The sequence below is a fragment of the Cupressus sempervirens genome, chromosome 3, assembly GCF_028749045.1.
Source record: "Cupressus sempervirens isolate cs-2001-9-10 chromosome 3, ASM2874904v1, whole genome shotgun sequence".
In the NCBI taxonomy this organism is placed as follows: Eukaryota; Viridiplantae; Streptophyta; class Pinopsida; order Cupressales; family Cupressaceae; genus Cupressus; species Cupressus sempervirens.
The window spans coordinates 270,599,777-270,622,678 of record NC_143120.1 but is presented as its reverse complement, the minus strand read 5'-3'; the positions used below and the strand labels follow the sequence as shown (position 1 = coordinate 270,622,678).

Sequence of the window (22,902 nt, the reverse complement as noted above, 5' to 3'; positions counted from 1 at the left end):
CACAACAAGTTTTAAAATATCTAAAAGGAACTCAAACTCTTGGCATAAAATATTCAAAAGTTTCCTATTTCCATCTGACTAGCTATTCTAACACATTTTTTGATGGTGACAAAGAGAATGGGTTATCTACTTCTAGTTATTTGATGACTCTAGGATCAACTGCTATTACTTAGAGATCAATGAAACAAACAATCCCTACTAACTCTATAATTGAAGCGGAACATGTAGTAGCAGCAAAGGAATTGTGTGGCTCAAAAAAAAAATTGATGACTTGCAGGAGAAACAAATAACTTCAACAACTTTATTTGTTGATAATAATTCTGCAATACAATTGGCCAAGAATCATAAATTTCATGATCGGACCAAGCATATCAATACCAAATATCACTTGATTCGACATCATGTGGAGGCCAAAACTATACAGCTGAAACACTATTCCACTAAAGAACAAATTGCTGATATTTTTACTAAAGCACTGGGATGTGTTAAATTGAACAATTCTGAATGTTACTTGGCATGACAAGCATCCCTTCAGATTAAAGGGAGAATGTTAACTAATCCTTCGGGATATCTTTAGTTTTTTTATTTTTTAGAAAGTAGTTTTCCAGCAGTTTAATTATGTAACTATTTATATAGTTGTACACAACTGCCTAAACAGTTTTTAGATTGTATATATTGCCTTATTGTTATAATAAATTTACGAGTGTGTATATTTCATTTTACATTTTTTTTGAACCTATTATAAGATGAATAATTTGATCTATTCCAAATACCTTGACGATTGTATTGTTTCATAGTCTTAGTTAGCAATAGGAGGTGGTGTCAGAATATTGTCTCCAAAAGAATTGCAGTGTGTTGAACAGATAAAAATCAGACTCCATGCTAAGCTCAACTCACAAAAGAAAAACGAAACATGTAAACGGAGATTCAACCCTGTCTCCCAATCACCAAGATTACTTCACATAATTTTGCGGTAACAAGAGAGGATGAGCACAGGGAGCACAGGTGGCAGGTCGTTGAACACGAATATGAGAACAATGATGACAATTTGCAACTGTGATGTAAGTAACTTTGGTGAATATTCGCCATAGCTCCTGCAAGTCCATGCAATATCAGGTACCATGAAAGTGAGGCAACATACAACTCAGTCAGTCTTGGAAGGCACTTGATTCCGCATTGACGGATACGATATTTTAGGGCACATGCAGCTCTTTTACTTTACTTGATAGACTGGTATGTGATAATCGAAAACCTAAGACAAGTAAAAGTCATAACCAGAAAAAGGATTCCTTTTACTATTATGAAATACTCCTTACAGCAAAGCACTGAAAGTGATAATTCAAAATGTGGACAGCGAAATAGAATGCATTACTTTCTACTGGAAGAGGGTTAGAAACTATATTCAAAAATTGTATCCTAAACATTAATTCTCTGATATAGGAGGTGTTGAAAACAAAATTAAAAAGTTGGATGTTAAACATGAATATCTGATAGTAGAGGAGTCAAAATCATATTCAGAGTATTAGGCAGACTATAATCTGATAGTAAAGAGTCAGGGTCGATCCAGTAAGTGTCCCCGGAAACAGAGAATTTATGATAGCGACCACAGTGGCATCGAAGTCGTTGCTAGTATTGAAGATGGTAGTCGAGGTAGTTGGGCTTTGTCGACAGTCTCATTAAATTGTATTTCCCGAAGAGTCAATACAAAGCTGGCAAACAGTGCAGACAGTCGGCCAGAATTGACAGAATGTTGAGAAATTCGACCGGTCTATTTCATCTTGGAGATTCAATTTCCATTTATCGCAGTTTTTTATTGGAAACAAATATATGACATATAGATACAGAAAATAGACCTAAATCATAAGTCTCTTTCTGCTAATCAGCTCTGGGTGACAAGAAATGTAATCTGTTTCACATTGTGAATGCTCATTTCCAATGTATTTGCAGCACAAAGTTATTACAAATTTAAAATATTAGAGGGCGATCCAATCTGCCTAAATGCATCTCCCCCGATTTAAACCTTGTGAATGTCTTAAATATCACAGATACTACTGTTGTTAGTAATTATGATTGATCAATTGAATTATAAGCCCTTCAGATTTTAATCCGATTTCAGGAAAAAATAAAAATGTACATATATTAATAGAATAGAGCCCAACCTCTTCTTAGTAGAAAATATTTTTTCAAGATGTATACATATTATAATGAACTAGCTTTCGAACAACTAGATAAAATAACATTAGCTATAAAATATATTTAATGAAAAATAACCCACTGACCTTTTTCACAAAGCCCGATCGTGCACTCTTCCGTTAGCTCCGCCGTAACTATTTTCTTATTTAGAGATAAGAAGAAAAAGGAACCGTGAGCGAAGAGAATGAGGGAACGGATACCTAATAATTTGACACCATTCCTAACGAAAACGCAGTTTGAGAACATTTCAAAGATTCAAAGTCTTTACCCGCTATACGCTCCGCACTCCGTGGCAAAAAGTGGGGAAGCCGTGTATTGCCTATCAACCATTTTAATTAACTTTAAAAACTTTGAATATCCATGTTCTGAATGGATTGACATTGCATAGAACATGAAAACAAATATATTAATTGTGGGTTATTTTTGACTAACTTAAAACATTTAAAATCAGAATTCTGAATGGATTGACATTGCCTAAGACACGCAAATATATTAATTGTGGTCTATTTTAAAATAACTTTAAATCATTGAATATAAATATTCTCGATCGATTGACATTGCGTAAGACATGCAAACAAACATATTAATTGTATAGATTATTTTTTAATTAACTTTAAAACATTGGAAATCAAAATTCTGGATGGATCGACATTGCCTAAGACCAATAATATTAATATGGCAGTGCCGATTAGGTCGCTAGCTTGTCCCAACAAGAAGCTAAGAGCCGTATTTTCGCTTTCTGGAAACCATAATAAAGTATTTTGCTTCACTAATACTCGAGGGAATCTTCATCATTAAGACTCTGACTCAAAGATATAAAAGATAATCCTTAGTCCACGCATGCATGGATGGCGGTGGAGGCGTGTGGGCCGCCATATGTGGAATTTTGTGGAATTAGTCCGGTGCAAAGAAAGGCCACTTTACTATCAATGGTTGTCACTAGTGAGGTCACTGAAAATGAAGTCTTAACCTCTCCAGCACTATAACATCTCAACCCTTCACCCAATCTTCTCACACAAATTGAATTTGTGTATTGAATTGCAGAGGAAGCAATGATGAGGCCATTTACTTCCATTGCATGGGTTGCATGGATTTTGCTGAGTTTGTGCAAAGTTAATGGGCAGCTCAGTTCGACGTTTTATTCCACTACGTGTCCAAATGTGTCGTCGACTGTTCAGGCGGCGGTTCAATCAGCGGTTACCAATGAAGCCAGAATGGGCGCATCATTACTACGTCTTCACTTTCACGACTGCTTTGTTAACGTAAAAGTCTTATCTATCAAATAGTGTTCTTACTTTTTTCCCGTTGCCTCCAGCTCGCTCCTTTAAAATGGGTAAAATTCGTTTTTGCAGGGCTGCGATGGATCGATACTGCTGGATGACTCGGTGAACATAACGGGAGAAAAAACCGCTGGTCCAAACAACAATTCTGTGAGAGGATTCGATGTGGTCGATACCATCAAATCTCAAGTCGAAGCAATCTGCAGTGGAGTTGTGTCATGTGCCGACATTCTCGCCCTTGCTGCTCGTGATTCTGTGGTTGCGGTAATTACTCTTTATTTATTTATTTGTAATATTGTAATTATTGATATGGGAGGCTTGAGATCTAATTTGATATGACAAAATTTTCTTGTGGTACTTACAAGATCAAAAGATCAATCTTTCTTATTCTTCTATTACCCCAAGATATACTGACTTAACATGATAGATGATTTTAAAATGTTTACCCAAAGCACTACAATGTATCAAAATGACTATTTAGGAAAACAAAACCTTCAATGAGATTGGCAGTTGGGAGGGCCTACGTGGACGGTGCAGCTAGGGAGGAGGGACTCGTTAAATGCGAGCCTGAGCGGTGCAAACAACAACATTCCGGCGCCGACATCGAGCCTTAGCCAACTCATCTCATCATTCAGCAATCAGGGTCTTTCTACCAAGGACATGATTGCACTTTCAGGTAATCTTTTTTAACATCTCAAATAAGGCTCCAATTTATGTCCTCAATATCTACTTGTGTCCAATGTATGATCTCAATATCTACTTGTGTTTAATTATGTTAGGCGGTCATACAATCGGTCAAGCGCGGTGTACTGTCTTCAGAACGCATATCTACAATGAAACAAACATCAACAGCACATTCGCCACTTCTGTGCAGGGTAACTGTCCTTTGAGCGGTGGAGACAACACTTTGTCGCCCTTGGATTTACAGACTCCCACTACCTTTGACAACGATTACTACATGAATCTGATGAGACAGAGTGGACTTCTTCACTCCGATCAGGAGCTTTTTAATAATGGATCGGCTGATTCGCAGGTTACTAGTTATGCCAATAATCAGAATACCTTCTTCAGTGATTTTGCAACTGCCATGGTGAATATGGGGAACATAAATCCTCTCACGGGTAGCAATGGACAAATAAGAACGAATTGTCGAAAGCCCAATTGAGTAATTTATTCGTACCTTTGATTTCGATATTATGTCCGATGTAATTCAGCTAACTAAGTTATTAATTGAGATTTACCATATTTGACATTGTCTCTAGCTTTAGTCGGCAGGGACCATCTGCCGACAGTGTTGACTACGCCACTCGATTTATTCTCAATCATCATTAATGTTTTCAACAAAGTTTTAACAAATTATCTTTACTGTATTTTGTGTGGGGGCACTGTAAGGTTTCCTACAAATAAGCATTTATTGGAGAAGATAAATTTTAAATAGAATATTGTAGAACATAGAAGAGACGAGTCTGTGTGTGTGAGAGCTCTAGAGAGCTATATTTTGTATGTGAATGTTTATTTTATCAGTAAATGGAAGATTTTTGAATGACGTAATTTTTTTTTTATATCTGTAATGTTTGTTGTATTAATATTGAACAATGAATAGTAAATGTTGTATGGTTTTAGACAAATAAACAAAGTTCTATGTTATATTTATTTTTAGTAGTTTGTAGTTTTTTTTGTTCATGACAATCTATTATCAAAATGAAGAAGAATACAATTGAAAGAACCAAAAGTAAGTTTCACTCAATAATTTCAATTAGCAATATAGAATTATTTGTTATTTATTTTAAATTTTGTTTGAATTCATCATACTATTAGAGCAGTTCAAAATTTTTAATTGTGGATTATAAGATTGAAGTTCAGAGTTAGTTCGTTGTACTCACAAAGGCAACACCATCACTTCTAGTCACCTTCAACATTCAATTTGATCCTTCATTAATATTTTTAGTCAATTTGTATGAATAATCAACAAATTGGTGAATAATATGCAATTTTAACTATAAGGACAGTAGAATTTGTTGATGTATTTTGCTCATAAATAAAAATACAAGCAAAAATGACACTAAACATCAAATCCAATAAGTAGACATGTCATATCCATCCCTCTCAGTTTGACAAATGTTGATTAATGCTTGACAACATATGCAAGTATCATAATTTTCTTAAGGAAAATTTTACTTGCTTAATATTTATTAAAATATAGATAAATATCTTGAGCTATGATAAGTTTTTAGAAATTCTGTGTAAACAAGAGATTCAAAATTACTTCTCTTGTCAACAAGATTTATATATTTATTTGTCCAACTAATGAGAAATATTTGTTCAACAATTTTGTCTCTAGCTTGTTGATGTTTGATAGCTTCTGTCATGTATATGTATGTATGTATGCATAACTAAGATAAAAAAATACTATTATGTTAATTATCTGATTAACAAATAGATATGTTCCATGAAGGGACATGTCTATTCATGGCTTATACTCAATATAAATGTAAGTGATTGTTGCATTTAGAAAACATATACCTAATAAAGAAATGCTTAATACATTTGCAATAGATCTAGGAAAATTCAACACGTTGACACCTTCATTTCATTTCTTTTCTTTTTTCTCAAACACATGAGTTGAAAGATAATTACATTGAATCTTATACCATTTAATCATATGCAAACATCATTTAAAATTTTTTACAATTTTTCATGAACAATCAATTAGCATTGAAAATGATGAAATGAACTACAATTCTAAGATTCTATAGAGAGACTATAAGTTTACTTATCCTAATGAAATAAAAAATGGTACACCAAAAAAGGAATTTTTTTTGTGAGATTGAATTATAGGAGAAAGCTTAATAATTATTGCAATAATTTAGTTATAAGAAATTTTATTTTGAAATATTAATACTATAGATAAAAGGATTAATGTGATGACTATACAATATTATTTTTAATTTTAGTTCCTACAAGGATACCTATGCATCAATTTGATGTCATTTATCCTTTTCAAATGTCCAATCAAACTTGAGTATTTTTTCAACTATCAAAACTTTCCATAACTCTAAAATTTATGGATATTTATTTGATTAAACTAAAATAAATTATCTATGTTCTCATTAGTTAAGAGGGGGGAAAAGTAGGTAGAAAAATAAAAATTATATAACTTTGTCATAAAAATTAGTATATTTTCTAACTTCCAAACATTCACCATATAAAGTCTCTTGAAATTTTAAAGAAGCTTTTGATCATCACCAATGGAAATTTTTTTGAGGCAGTAGATTGTGGTGAACCACGAAGCTTATACTAACTGAAACTACAAGCCCCTTTATTTTCATGGGAATGGAGCTATGAAAATAAGTGTGACCAATGAGAAACTATGAGAGATTTATGAGAGGGATGTATTGAGTCACCTAAAACATACCTTATTTTGTGTGCTCATAATAGATTTGAACATAAGTTTGAAAATTCCTAGAAAAATTGTTATTATAGATATCTTCTATCTAAAATTTTTCCTAAAATCAAAATTAGATTTGAATTTACATCTTTGCAAAAAAAACCATCATGAATTATTTTTATTGACTACGTGTTCTTGAAATGGTTGAAAGGAGCCATTATGGATATCATGAAAAATTAGAAATTACCTTATTATTGATTAAATAGTTGGAGGAAATACTTAGTTTGAAACAAATTCCGAAATGGAATTAGTCTATTAACATTAATTAATCAATATAAAGGAAAAAAATATTTTTCCTAGAAGTCAATATCTTTCTACTTGATTTGTAGCTTGTTCTATGTATGTTCGAACTTTTCACATTCGAGCTATTTGATTCTAATTTCTATGAATTCTACTTGTATAAAATATTCCATTCCAAAATTAGAAAAGTCTAAGATGTCCAAGAATAAACAAGCTATGTACACATGTACAAAATGGCATATGTTTATTTGCAAACTAATCTATAGCCACATGGTGACACATGACTATCCGGTACATATTGGTTATAGTTGAAAGTGGAGAAGCTACTTTTAAAGTAAGCTCAATTTTGATTAAATATATCTTAAGATTTCTTCATCACTTGCATTTTATGGTATCACTAGATCTTTGGATTTAAGGGACATTTATGATCATTCAATTTTGGAATACATCACACTCATGATTATATATGAAATTGTGAATATACATTTATGATTATTTATGATATTGTCACTCAAGATAATGGAGTATTATTTGGTTCCCTCTTGGCCTATATTGACTTGTGTTCCACTACTATCCTTGTGTGAACCTAATTATGCTTATTGGAAGTACATTCAAGCTTGCATAATAGCTCTATGTTTTAGAAACATATTAGAAAGAACAATCCATGAAGGCCTAAAAAGCCCAACACTGATAAAGGAGCATCATGGGTTTTCTCAGTGACTACTTTAGAGTTCATGGAAGGATGCTTAGTCGTTTCTTTGAAGAGTATTTAGAGTATTACACAGTCAAAGAGGAGGTGCTTGGCAATCCTGGACGTGCTCGATCACCAAAGGAGCATAACTTGGCATACACTGAGGAGCTTAGCTAGTACTGCAAGGTTTAGTTGTTGTGTTGACTGAGTAGCTTGGTCAATGAAGGGGCCCAGTTATGCTTGGTGGAGTTACTGATACTCATAAGTGGTTTTCTGATGCTCGTTCATCTCTTGGTTTTGGCTTTTCCTAAGTTGTATGTGTTCAATTTTTAGTGTGAGCCAACCTTGGCATTAAATTTGGTTATATTTAATTTCTTTTGTAAGACAACTTGTGGCTTAAATGTGCATTTAATGTAAGGGTTTATTTAATTTGTAACATACTAGGCCAACCTATGGCTTAGTTGGGTATAAATAATAGGTCTTTTGGAGTCTTAAGTCATATTATTGAGCTTGTAGAAGAGGATGTGGTAGAGGAGTGAACTTTGAAGAGCTAGTAGCTGAGGCTTGGGAAACAAGTAGATTGCTTGGTGCACTTGCAAGCACAAGTTTAGATCTTCCTTGGAGGTTTCTACTAGAGTGTGGATCTAGACTAGTTAGGTTTTGCATTGGATCTTGAAGAACTATTTCTCTAATTTCTATTGTATTTGGCCAAAACCTAAAATGCCTTACAGCTAGGCACATTGCATGTAAACAACTATTTTATGAATAAAGTGTTGTGAATTGGTATGAAATATTGCATTTTTGTGTTGTTTCCATTGTGTGGTTATTTGCTAGGGGCTAGGATATCTCCTTTGGGGATTCTTCTACCTTGTACTGCATCAAATGGTATTAGAGCACAATTCTTCCTAAGCATGTGGATACATTTATGAAGTTGAGGCAATTCACACTAAGACCTTGGGTTGAGAGGAGTTGATTTGAGAAGATCTTGATTCAGTGGTGGATTGTTCTTTCTAGAGTCCTAAGTTGTGAGGTGGTAGATCATGGTTTTTGACTTACAGTTATAGAGGACTTGGAAATGGATTGATGGATGTGAAGATGGAAGGTTGATATTGATGGAGCATAATCATAGAGACTTTATGCGATTTATGTTATAGATTTGTGCTCTTGAACTTGTGATTTGTTCTTGGTTGTTTGTGAGAGGTGGTAGGTTGTGATTTGACATGTAAAAAATTGGGTTTGTCCCAAGGTGCATGGGATTTTAAATTTTTTGTAGAGGGCTTGTGAAGATCTTGGAATATGGCTTCAAGAAGATTGGACCCTAGGATGATTGTGAATCTCCATGATGGCATGGGCAAGAGGATTTTAGAAATGTCAACTATGTTGGAAGATAGATTAACCAACCAAGTTAAGGAAGGGATGGTTGAATATTGAGGATGTTTTTGGAGCTAGATTCTAATGGTCTAGAAGAGAGTTGTCTAGCTTGTTAGAAGACTCATTTGAGAATGAAAAGGACATGGCAAGGTCAAGGAAGAGATTAGTTTGAAGAGTTTAATGCAGAACCTGCAGAGAAACTTGAGGTTGTTGTTGAGGATATTCCTAACCTTGTTGATTCTGGAATAGAAACTTGTTTTCATGATCAATTGCATGGATCTAACATGGAGATTGTAGAGTACTTGATTGTGGATGACCATGCTATTGTTGGCGATGAGTTATGTGTTGTAGGGGTCAGTGCAAGAAGTTGGGTCTCACTTTTGGCCAAAAAGTGGAAGTGTTTTCCCTGTTTTTGAAATTTTTTGTCAATTGATGTCAAAATTTGAGGTATTTAGAGATTGAATATTAAAAAATTTCAGAAATAAATTTTTTAGTGTTTAGAATCTAGTTTTTGAATATGTAATTTATTTGTGCACCCTATGATAGATTATTTTTTTGGTATGGATTTTTAAAAACCACTTTTTCAAAATGCCTGTTTTAGGACCATACCATGCTCGTGTACGGACACAATAATTTGACACAAATAAATGAATTTTTGCAAATCCTTTTAAAGGGAGTTACCTAATACACCTAAGATTGATGATAATATTTTTCCTTAATTTTTTATTGAATAATTTTTTATTATTAATTATTAATTGGCTATAAAGGTAAATTTTAAAACCTCTCGTGTGTGGACCAAATAATTTGATCAAAATCTCACTTTTTTCAAAAAAAAAAAAATTAACATCAAAAGAATTGTATGTAGATTGATGACATATAAATTAATTTAAGAAAAATTATAAAATAAAAAAGTTATTAAATTTTTAGTGAATGTCACTTTTTAACGTTTAGGAGATAGTTTTCATTAATAAATAATGGAAAAATAGAAAATAAACTAATAACACTATAAAATTTACATTTTTTAAATCAGAGCAATAAGACCTATAATGGGTTTTTGTCTCGTCAAAAAATTCAATAGGAATGACTATAAAAAAATTATGACAATACCAAAAATTGTCAATTAAATGCCTTAGAAAATAAAAGGATCACAAAGGCATGGCTTGGTGGGACCAAGCCTATGCCATGCCTTTCCCCAAGGCAAAACCCCATGCAAAAGTTGGGAGCCATACAAAATTCCCGCTCATGTCTCACAAATCGGGCACCCGATTTGTAATTCAAAAATTGGGTGCCCAATTGCTTTGAACCATTATACTTGAATTTTTGAAAATTAGGTACTCGATTCTTTTAAAAATCGGGTACTCGATTCATAAACGGGTACCCAATTTTTAAAGAATCGGGTGCCCGATTTTTAAGAAATCAGGTAACCATTTCTAATGTACCTGTTGGGCCCCAAAAGCTGCCCCACTGACCCAATTCCAATGATTGAAATGATTGAACAACAGTTTTGATCTGCAACACTGAATTTCATCACACTTATTCTATTTTCTTGTCCTCTTATACAATTTGCAAGTTACTAATTCAAATTCAAAATTGGTGCAAACATGAGATCAAAACAATGAAGAAAGAAGAAAGCAAGAGTAATGACAGATGAGGAGATTGCAACAAATAAAGAGAATAAGCACAACGTCAACGAGAGAGAAGATAGAGAATTAGAGACTTGAACAATGTTTCAAAGGAGAAAGACATTGAGGATACCACAATGGATGAAGAGGTCAAAGAAGAGAACCCAATATAAGAAAATTCAGGTGCACATTCTAATCATGCATTCAATATAGGTGTGTCTCCAAACCCTCGAATTTTCTCTCATGATGAAATTGGTGATTTTTTAGAAATTGGTTATGATTTAAATGATTTAGATTTTCTTCATGAGAAGCAATTGTCAAATGATCATGCACAAAGCATTCCAATTGAAATGCCCGCCTTGAAAGAAATACCAAGAAAATTTGAAAATGATATTCAAATCCCAAATAATAGTGAAAATAGTAAAGTGTCTGAAAATAAAAATTGCATGAATGTAGACATAGAAACACCAACTACTGAACAAACATGTCAGGATGATAGTAAAGTGTCTGAACATAATTTTCATATTCCTAATGATGTGTTAGATAATCTTGAGGGATTGGTTTCATGGAGACAAATTAGGAAACATGCTAATAGATTGTATAGGCATTTTTTTTATAATAAGAAATTTGGGTTTCAATGTCAGCTAATGTTGCAACTAATTAAAATGTCTAAAATGCGAAAATTAATGAGAAGGTTGGGAATGTATGCAAAAACCAAGAATAAAAATGAGTCTTTAAAACAAGTTGTATCCACTATTGCTAGTGCCTTTGATGTTATCAGAAAGAGAAGTCAGTCTAAAGATAAGAATGCAACACGATGAGCAATAACAACAGCTTTAGTTAACAAATCAACATCTAACAAAAGATTGATTACCAACATAAGTGGATATCTTAATGTGAATCGTAAGACTTTAGAAAGAGCTGTAAAGAGAAGGGTTAACTTAGAATGTGATCCAGCAAATATTTTATGGACTTCTAGTGGTAGACTCCCCAGATGTGATATGAAACTTACTAGTGAAATCAAAAGTTTGTTTGAAAATTTTTGGCATGATAATACAAGAGTATCACTTAATTCAAGAGATATTCTTAAATTGAGAATTGGGTCAAAAATACATTATCCACATCCTAAACACCTTTTGGACATGACTCAAACTAAATTCTTTAAAATTTTTGTAGATGGTAAGATATTAAATATTACTATTAGTCAAAGATCTTCTGAAAAGTGTAAACCATGGTATGTAAGGATTAACAAGGAAAGAATCACATTTTGTTGTAAAACTCATATTCAATTTTGTTACCATTATGATGTATTTCAATCTATACATGGTACCATGCATAGTAAAAAAATGTTGCAAGAATGTGGCATAAAAATACCACCTCAAACTATAAAAGATTTCATATCAAGTTTGTTTTGTAAGCCACCTAATGATCAATACTTTCTTTTCAATGCATGTCTTTCTAGTACATGTGATATGTGCGGCAATCTTTCTTTGTTAGATGAATGTTTGCATGAAAATGCTTTGACTACTTTTGGATAACAATTAGTTGAGGTAAAAAGATTCAAAACTATTGAATATCCATTGAAGGATGGGAAGATTGGAAGAAGGTGTGATCTATTTACAGATAAAGTTAGTTGTCATGCATTTATGGATGAGTTTAAGAGTGTGATCATACCAAAATATGTTAAACACTCTCAATATTCTAGATGGCTTGATGGACAATTTCGCATATGTAAGAATACATTTCCAATTGGTACTATACTTTCAATTGTTGACTTTGCAGAGAACTACACCCTTGCACCGCAAGAAGAGGTACAACCACAATATTATAATTCAGTGCAAGTAACAATTTATGTTCATATAGTTTATATGCATGCACTAATAGTATAGAGGAGGATCAAAAAATGTTGAGAGAGTACCATTTTTATTTAAGTGATAATAAACTCCATTCATCTAAGTTTGTTCAATATTGTTTCAAGGTCTTTTATGATAACTTAAAAGAGAGACAAATTCAAATGACACGACATTGGATATGGTCAGATAATTGTATAGGACAATTCAAGAATACTAGAATGTTCTATTGGTTGAGTAGAACACACAAGCAAACTAACATCCAACATGTGTGGAGTTTTTTTCAGGCTGGACATGGTAAAGGAGAACATGATGGTGTTGGTGCATGTGTGAAGAGAGCCCTTAGTAGAGAGCAATTAAAATTTGAGGAAAAGGCTAAATTCAAAAATGCACATGAGATTGTCGAATGGTGTAACAAATATTTATACACGGGATCAAGTCAAAACTCTACAATCAAATATTTCTTCTACCTAGTTGAAGAAAATAATATCCCTTCAAGATATGATTGTGATACAATTAGTGGTTCAGCTAAATTTCATTCATTTAGGAGTTCAAATTCTAACACTTGGACTATATGGATTAGGGAGCTTGCTTGTTTTTGTCAATTTTGTCTTGCAAGTGAATGGGAAGAATGTGAGAATACAGAATGGGTTGAAGATTGGCAACAAAGATCATTAGCACCTACTGACACGCATTTTGAAGATGATATAGTAAATGAAGGCTAGAATGTTACTTTTGCATCAGAAGACTATGATCATATTTCAAACCTCATAGAACCTGGTATGCACAATTTAATTAGATTTTTTTGCAATCTCATGCTTCAATTTATATAATTTTCATATGTACACTCATGTGATTAAAGTGTTTCTATACTTTATCTTATCTTGTAGGACATGTTTATGTTGTTATTGCACCTAGTGATAATGATGAACAGACTGAGTATTGGCTAGCTAGATGTGTGGAACCTAAGAAAAAATTGACATGTCATCAAGTAGACGATGATGGTTTTGAGTATCCAATCGGTTTTGTTGTTGTAGCTGGCACCTAGCTACGTAGATACCTAACAAGAAGAAATGGTTTGCCAGCATTTGAAAACTATCAAACTGAAAAGAAGATTTTACACTATTCTCATTTGGTTGTGGCAAAAAATATCAAATTAGAAAGATACGTACAAAGGGAGGCCCACCAATAAAGTATTATGGACAATTTCAATGGATGAGCACGAGACAATCATAGATGCATTACACAAGAGAGAGGATGCAGATGGTACAGTGGGATGACTACATTTAAATCAAACACATGTAAGTTTTTTCATTATTGTATTATTTATACATATATGTACATATATAATTTAATTACATGTATGTTTCTATTGTCAATACCAATTTAGAGAACTTATATACCTCTTATTTAGGTCTCAATTACAATTTATGCAAATTTAAATGTTAAAGTGGATCAAACATCAACATCTTGTGCAATTTCACATAATAAGTGCATACAAATTACACATATATTTACATAGTTCAGATACCTTGAATATTAATTTATGTGTTTATTAACATGTGTGTTTTTGTTTTATATTTTTATTTTACAGGACCTCATTTGAAGAGATGTGTTCAACCAATTTTATGTCTCAAATGAGTTCATTGAACTATAAATATCATTGACATTGTCTTACATATATTGTGAAATATGTTGTACAAACTAATTCAAAAATGAGAGTTTACTTCTATTTGAAAGTTAAAAGTATGTGCACTTGATAAATTATAAATTAATTGTCAATTTAAGTAATGATACATTGTTAGGTACGTTATCCATACATGTGTGTCTTAATGGGACATGGGAGTCCTAATAGGTCATTATGTCTGTTATAGGTTATGATAGGTATTCATATGTTTACTACCACATAATAGGTCTTATTAGGTGATAATGAGTCTCACATTACCAAACAACACATTAAGATCACTTATGATACATTGTCGGGTACGTTATCAATACATTTTTTAATCTAGTAGGTCAATTTTATTTGTATGAATCTCAATACATAAATTTTATGTGATATTTATCCAATAATGCTCTATAGATAGTTAAAATTATTGTTCATATTGCATATATACTTACAAAATGTGTCATATGTTCATGAATAAAATATGTCAGAATAAAGAAAATGGTTTGAATATACTTAAAACATGGTGAGACATAGTAATAGATGTACTACATACACAAGCATGATAAGAAGTCACAAAAAAATAGTACATGGTCTAACATACATCATAACATGATCTATGAAGTGAAAAAATACGTGGTCTAACATATAGTTTTAACTATCCTAACACAAAGTGTATACATCATAAATAATATACATCATAAAAACACAATCTATAGGTGCCAAAAAGACCTAATCTATCTGATCAAATGTCCTCTTTGCTCCACGTGAAGAGGACTCAGATGGATCATCATGTGTAATATCAGTTGTCTTGTCATGTCGGACACCCTATGAGGTAGATGTATGACCTTGTGTAACATGAGGCACGTCTCATCATGTACATGCTTAATTGAAATGGGTCTCAAAATCTACCTTGCAAATAAATTAAATATTCACTACATAATAAAATAAATTATACCACATGAGATGGGTGTCCCTCAGTAACGGGAGGAGGTGCACTATCAAAACTACCAAATGCAACAGTGGTGAGGTCATGTAATTTACAATACATAAATTTTTTTAATTTGATTTTAGAGCATAATGAACTATACATTATGTACATAAATCACAATACTGACCTCAAATGGTGATGTAGGTACCTCCATCTAGCTAAGTCCTGTGCTCTCAGCAACACTCATGGTGACGTAGTCCTAAAATTATGGATAAATAAATGTTTAGTCAAAATTAAATATACATGAATAATTACAAAGTACATAATTTGTACACAAAATTTTTTATGCACTATAAATTTAACATGTATATATAATGTATATATCATACCTAAGTGGTAGCCAATGTCACAGATGTGTCTACAGGTATGCTAGCATGATAATCATAAGATGGAGTCAAAAATAGACTATACTGAGGCCTGTATGGATGAGTATGATATGGCTCATGTTCGTAAAATCAAAACACATAAAATATATATACATGTGAGTCAAAATTGTTCAGATTATAAGTTAATAATAATGTACATACATAAAAATAATACAAATTATTTGTCTTCAGTCAAAAGTTCATACCGCATGTATTTGAGGTTGTGTCTCAATGGTAACTGGAGTAGGACTTGTACTAATATCAATATGTGTAGATGCAGAAAATCCCTAAAAAATCAAATAAAAAAGAACATATGAGAACATGTTATTAAATTCAAATTTGAATGTACATTTTTACAGTGTAATTCAAAGTGCATACCGTATAAGGGACACCAATGTCTGTAGGTCTCGAAAAAAGAGTATATTGCCTCCTAGGCGGAACAGTATTATCCATCCTCTTTTATTTGAAAAGTACAAGTTAATATAGTTAATACAATTACACATGTATGTAGAAAGTAAATAATTATGTGCACTTTATATTTATATTGAAATTAAAATTTTACCTGCTACTCTTGACTCTCTCTAGGCTCTCCCTGCTGCATGAGGTCAACAAATGATGACATGTCTATCTCATCACTACCATCACAAGGGGTAGCGTATACATCATCATCAAAATTTGCACCCTCAGCATAATGGCCATCGTGTGCTGCACCAGGATCACTCTCAGGGCTTGTGCATATGCCTCCACAACTAGTACAAACATGTCCAAGTGGAGGAGCATGTACCACTTGCGTCCACTACTGTACTAAATTTCCCAAAAGGGCACTCAAATGGGTAAAAGAAAATGAAACTGCATGATGATGGTGAGGAGCAGGCACAATAGGCACATGAAGAGGTACAAGGGGTTCAGCTTGCCTGCAATTTCTCATTCTATCAATCAGCTTTGCCCCAGGCCTATCCTGAGGCATCCCTCTACCAACCCCCTAAAATACTTTAATATCAAAATAGTTAGGTTTCAAACCCAACTCAAACTCAGCCCATAAATTGCTAAGGAAGTAAATGGGCACCTCATGGTTAGCGTGTGGTGGATGGTTAAATATCATCCACTACTGCTCCCAAAAATGTGTTGTTATGCATGGATGTGTACACCACCTAATGGAAATGCGAGGCTTCTTATCACTAATTGGTTCACCAGTCTTAGGGTTTACAAAATAATGTTGAAAATTCCCTTTACCTATATGCGGGTTATAAACCTCCCTGTATGATAAGCCGTCAGAGTAGAAGGCACGCGTGCTTTCCCTCCATGATCTAAATGAATCAATGTCTAAATCAAAATGATGGATGGAGTCAACCGCGCCTTGCATGCTATCTGTAAGATGTAGTAGGTGAGGGGGGGCATGGGAGGGTGCCTCTCATGTTGAATAGCCTCTATATTACTCATGAGGTTGTTGAGGTTACGTCTCATGGTCTCACGGAGCTCATTTGTGGTGTGTGGTGGAGGTGTGGGTGGATGTGGACGTGGACGTGGACGTGGACATGGAGATGGAGGGGGTGGAGGTGGGGGTATGGGAGGGGGAGGGGGTGGCGGTGGGTCCATCAAATATAATCTGCATATATATTTAAACAACATAAAACATAAAACATGACAAAAATACATCACAACATAATACATTACAAAATTACTATGTAATAAAATTTAAATCTAAAATTTATCAACTAGATCTATATAAATGTGCATATCTTTATTAAAATTATATCAATTAAATAAATAAAGTTAAACACTTAAGTCAAATTAAACATTAAATACTAAATTTTAAAGTCTAATTATAAAATAATAGTCCAAAAAAATATATCTAGGTTAGTTCAAGGTCTCTTTTATTAAAATAGGAGCCACCAAGCTAATTTTGCTTTCATGTACACTTATTTTGTGACACTAGAGGATTGTATGAACTCATTATGGATTATACATGTTCATTTCAGGATGAAACAAAGTTAAGATTATGATAAGGTTATGGTTTACAATTTTGTTATGTTAACAGTTTTCATGATGGCTAAGCTTAAGATTATTATAATGATTGAAATCCTTTAATGTTAGGGAACTTACCTAGGATTATGGTTTTAGTTAAAATTATATTTAGGTTTTGAATATTTATTATGGTTCTATTGTTTATAGGATATATAATAGATGGCGTTAAGACAAGAGTTAAGGTTACAATTATCTAATGAAAGCTTAGAGATAGAATTATGATTTGATTAAAAAATATTTATGATTGTAGTTTGAATCCTAACTATTATCTTCTTTTTAATGCAAACTATAAGTGTAGATCATGTCAGGTAATGAACTAATACATGTGAACCCTATCCCTAACCATATAATAATCCTAATTCTAATCATAATCCATAATTCATTACCTTATGAAGCTTTGGCTATACATTTTATTGCCAGAGTAATCCCTTGGCTATCCACAAAATGTTCCTAATAGATTTATATAGAAGACCAAATTGATTTAAATAAAATGAGCAGGAAGAAGAGAAACTTACACCTAATATTCAAGGAGAGAATATTTTAACATACTTGAATTCTACCAACCAAAGTGAGATAATTAGAGTTCCAGTTGTTGAGTTTTCCAAATATTTTCTTGTTGATATAAAGATACATTTCATTTATATGTTAGGGTTTACTACAAATGGAACCCCTAGGTACCTAACCACTTAATTATGAAATCTCCATCCAATAACATATTTACTACACAAGGTAGGGGACTCAATATTTAGCCCTAATAAGATAGATGTAGAGACATAAATATTACTACCCGATACAAAGAAAAGAGGTCCAATTTGATCATTAAATGACTCGTGTTGCACTCTTCTAGCTTAAAAAGAATACAAATATATAATCAACAAAAAATGTACGTTAGATACTTATTAATTATTTGGAGAATAGATCCTCTAACTTTTAGAGACAACTAGTTATCTCTAAGGAGATAATGTAATGAGTCAATGTTCAACAATAAAAAATAAAGAGGATGCAAGAGGACACCCTTTCATAATTGATCTAGAGAGTCCTAAAAATTATGATCTAACCCCATTAATTTCTTTACTAAAACCCTGACACCAATCATAAGAGAGGACACCATTTGACATTTAATATTGGATGGAGGGCTTGTAACATCATCATAGTGAAACTCCATTCCACCCTTTTGTAGACATTTTCATAATCAATTACTTGAGCATGCCTACACTCTATCCTAGAAATGTTTCTAAATCCAAAGTCTTCCAATAGGTTATCAAGTTCTCCAACATGCATAAATATCCTTAACAAAACACTTTTGTGTAGGGTTAATGATCTTGGGTAGGATATCTTCTAGTCTAGAGGCTAAGACCTTGGCAATAATGTTTTTGTATGATATGTATTTAGGAGTGTCATGTCTCTAATTTTTAATGAGATTCTTATCTCCCCTTGGGGATCAATTGATTACTTGACCTAGGGATTTTATGAGCCCTTTGTTGATCACTTGATCAATTTTATGAGCCCTCCATTGATTACTTGACGTAGGGATTTCTCATTACTAATTTTTTGGATGGAGGAGTTGATTTATGATAGAAATAGGTTTATCACTTGGAATAATGCATCTTCATTCTAGGAATGATGGTTCTCATTTTATCCCTATCTTCTAAATCATTTTGAACTATCATCATCTTCTAACCAAAAAAATTGATAGTAAAATTCGAAAAAAGATCTTAGTATATATATCACTAGGGGGTGGGTATTTATTTTTATAGAATAAGGCAATATTTTATTACGTGGCCTTCCATTCTACAAAGGTAATAAACATTTAGGCTACCCATATAGGAAAATAGGAAACAAATAGGGGAATCTCTAGTCTCCAAAAAAAACTTTTAGGCACTTCCAACCCAAGATAAATAGAAATTAGTCCACCCTAACATAATTATCTAGTTAGGGATTGGGGTGTTAGAGTGCTTCAATACCCTCCTAATTACATATTACATGATGAATACTCACTTAGGATATAAAGGTTTAGGCATCTAGTGGAAAGACAAGTTATTCACTTCTTTAGATATATTCTTAGGCATCCAAGGGTCTAGTCCGGGCTCCTACTCACATTGATGTGGACACCTGCACCTCTTGATGGTCAGGGAGGGTTACTTAATTAGATGCCTGATTCATTCAAGTCTCTTCTAATTTTTTTATGATGTATCATTTTGAGACCTTGATATCAATGTTTAATTAGCTTTAGGATTAAGGTTCAATTTGGTTTGTACTGTTTGATTAGGTTTACATGCTTAGATTTCAATTAGGACAAGAGTTAATAAATTGAATTAAGTTTCAAAGTGCTAAATTTGGTTTTAGATATAGAATTATAGTTAGAGCTTTTAGATTAAAAACCAACATTAATTCAAAAAAGTTAGGTTGGAATTTTGTTTTAAAGTGTTCAATATATTATTGAGTTCTAGTTTAGGGTGATTTAGTTTAGTCTTAAGGTCAATGTTTAACTTGGTTCAATCTTCTAGGGTAATGGTTCAATTTGGTTAATGGTTGGGGAAAGGATTTTTAAGGTTAAATTCAAAGTTTCTACTGTTAAGTTGGGATATATAATTAGGTTTATGATCATGGTTTAATTCAATTTGGTTTATAAGTATAATATTAATTAGTTAAGGGCCAGGGTTACCTTTCAATCTTAGGGTTTGACATTTATAAAATTAGTACTCAAGGTAAGATAGGAAAGTTATTTAATTATTTATATATTACCTGGTGTAGGTTTTAGCAAATTAAGATTAAGGTTAAGATGATAGTAAGGGTTATGATTAGAGTAAAATTCAATACAAATTGACATTATAGTTAATCCTAAATGACGCCCAGCCAAGGGATCCAAAGAACTAATGAAAAGTTTTACTAAGCAAGCAATAACATACATACAATAATTTACATTTATAAAAAATATAAGAGATTGCATTCCTTAATGAGCACATTTACATTTCATTTTTAAATAATTATAAACTACTAAAAGTAAAATAAATAACACATACACATGAAAGAATATTAACTACTTCAGTTCAATACATTTAAATAATTTATATACATTTGTTTCGAATTTCGCTTGGCAAATTAATTCGGAATGCACAATCATCCACTGTACATGTCACAGGGTATGAAAGGCTGAAAGAATATACATTTATAAAATAGTTTACATCATCCATTTTTGATCCATGAAACAAAGTACAATACAATTCAAGTAAAATCATTTTAAATACTATAAGTTTTTTGTTTGGATCCCTTGGCGGGTTGTTATGTGATTAAGTACTTTATATATGTTTAGGGTTTTATTTATATGGTTAGGTCGAGATTATAGTTTAAACAATGAATTTAGGTGGAGGTTATAGTTAAAACAAGGTCGAGGTTATATGGTTTTAGGTCGAGGTTATATTTATTTGTAAAATTACATGTTTAAACAATGAATTTACATCTAATCTAAGGGTAAAAGCACAAACCTGTGTCACCTTTTATAAAGAAATGTGATATTAGAATGTGACAGTTCAACATTAATGAAAAAAAAAATGGTATTTGTGTTTAAAATATGAAGATGATGTAAAACTAATGAAATGTGTAGAATTGTATGAATTTTATGCCTATAATTTTTATAATTTTTTTGACTAAGAATTCATTCATTTTATTTTATTTTGAAGTCCCTTTTTTAACTATAAAAAATATAGGATGTAGTTCCCATCAAACAAGTATGTGCAAATCACATTTTTTTGTTCTAATTTGAAAATATTTTATAGATGACATGTATAGCTAGTGCACAAAAAAGAAATAATTATTTTTGATGTATATTTTTTTTGTTATAAGTACTCAAGTTCAACGTTGTCAGAATCCAACAGATTTTTCCTCCCGTCAAAACTTCCCTATCAAATCTATACCTTCTTGAAAATAAATTACATATTCGTGAAGAGGATTCTCTCCTCTAGTGATAAATATATATTTTTTATTTTTTTGATATGATTTACTATTTTTTATCATTTTTTGAGAGAGCATCTTCTGAAATGTTGAAATATCGACTTATAATATTTTGAGATTATAACATATTATAAGTAATCAAAACACTCAAAAATTTATATAATGATGATATTGAATCTGAAATCTATAAAAGGGTATTTTTAGTTTTTTTTTTTTAAATTGAGTTTTGATAGAGAAATGTGATTTGACCAAAATAGGTTTTTGTATCACAAACGGTGACACAAATCTATGCTTTTACCCCTATTCATTCAACAAAGTAATAAATACATAAATTAAATACATTTCAAAACATCTAAAATAATAATTTTTTAAATAAACATTTACAATACTATATTTTAATTAACAAATACAAAAATTTAAACATCTAAGTTCATTAACAATGTAAATTTACAATTTTACGTACATATTAAAAGTGAAAAAATAATAAATTAACATACATATTAAATTGAAAATTGAAAAAAATAAAGTAAAATAGTATCAAACATATTAAAATACCTAGTGTATCGAAAACTAGCAGCAAGGGGGTAGTTAGTAGGGCTGAAAATGGGGTTCCCATATGCATCTCTAATTGGGCTCCCATTTCTGAGGTCATGAAAATGACCTCAAAAATAGCAAAAAAGTGGTTAAATAAACTTTTACAAATTGGGTACTTGATTTGTAAAAGGGTGGGCGCCCGATATTTGAGCAGCTTGAGCATCCGATCTGGTTTTCAATATTAGGTACTCAATTTTTAAAATTTGGCTCGGGTGCCCAAATCTTAATTTTAGAAATGGGTACCCAATTTTTAAAAAATTGGGTATCCATTTCTGAGAATTACAATTCTGCGGATCTGACTTCCGCAGAATTGGGACCCAACTTCTTGCGGTCACCCATAGAGCATCTTGTTGTGACCAATGAGATTGTTAGTATTGAGAGTTTGGCATATGTTGTTAAGGAGTTACATATTGTTGTTGATGTGGATATGATCTTGGATCTACATGTTGTCATTATGAATGTGGAATTGGATGCACTTGTTGCTATTATTGATGGATGTTATAAGTTGCATGTTAATTTTTTAGTAATGATTTAGATGCTTCTAATGTTTGGATGGCTAAAGTAGATCCAAATGATGTGTAGATTAGTTTTCTTGTCCTTGTTGGAGTGGAAACC

The 22,902-nt window shown here is 32.2% G+C and overlaps 1 protein-coding gene across 1 annotated transcript; it reads left to right on the top strand.

Moving 5' to 3' along the window:
• Window positions 1-3,206: 3,206 nt before the first annotated feature.
• Window positions 3,207-4,725, top strand: LOC149565955 (cationic peroxidase 1-like). The gene is made up of 4 exons (XM_089819426.1): window positions 3,207-3,455; window positions 3,546-3,737; window positions 3,984-4,149; window positions 4,253-4,725. The coding sequence occupies exons 1-4, from the start codon at window positions 3,246-3,248 to the stop codon at window positions 4,636-4,638; spliced, it is 954 nt and encodes a 317-aa protein (XP_089675552.1). The 5' UTR covers window positions 3,207-3,245; the 3' UTR covers window positions 4,639-4,725.
• Window positions 4,726-22,902: the final 18,177 nt, after the last annotated feature.

What these genes read in the sequence shown, in the direction of transcription:
- LOC149565955 (XM_089819426.1), top strand. Translation starts at nt 3,246, where the DNA reads ATGATGAGGCCATTTACTTCCATTGCATGGGTTGCATGGATTTTGCTG. An exon ending in TTCACGACTGCTTTGTTAAC is followed by an intron (nt 3,456 to 3,545) that starts GTAAAAGTCTTA and finishes TCGTTTTTGCAG; the next exon opens with GGCTGCGATGGATCGATACT. An exon ending in CTCGTGATTCTGTGGTTGCG is followed by an intron (nt 3,738 to 3,983) that starts GTAATTACTCTT and finishes TGAGATTGGCAG; the next exon opens with TTGGGAGGGCCTACGTGGAC.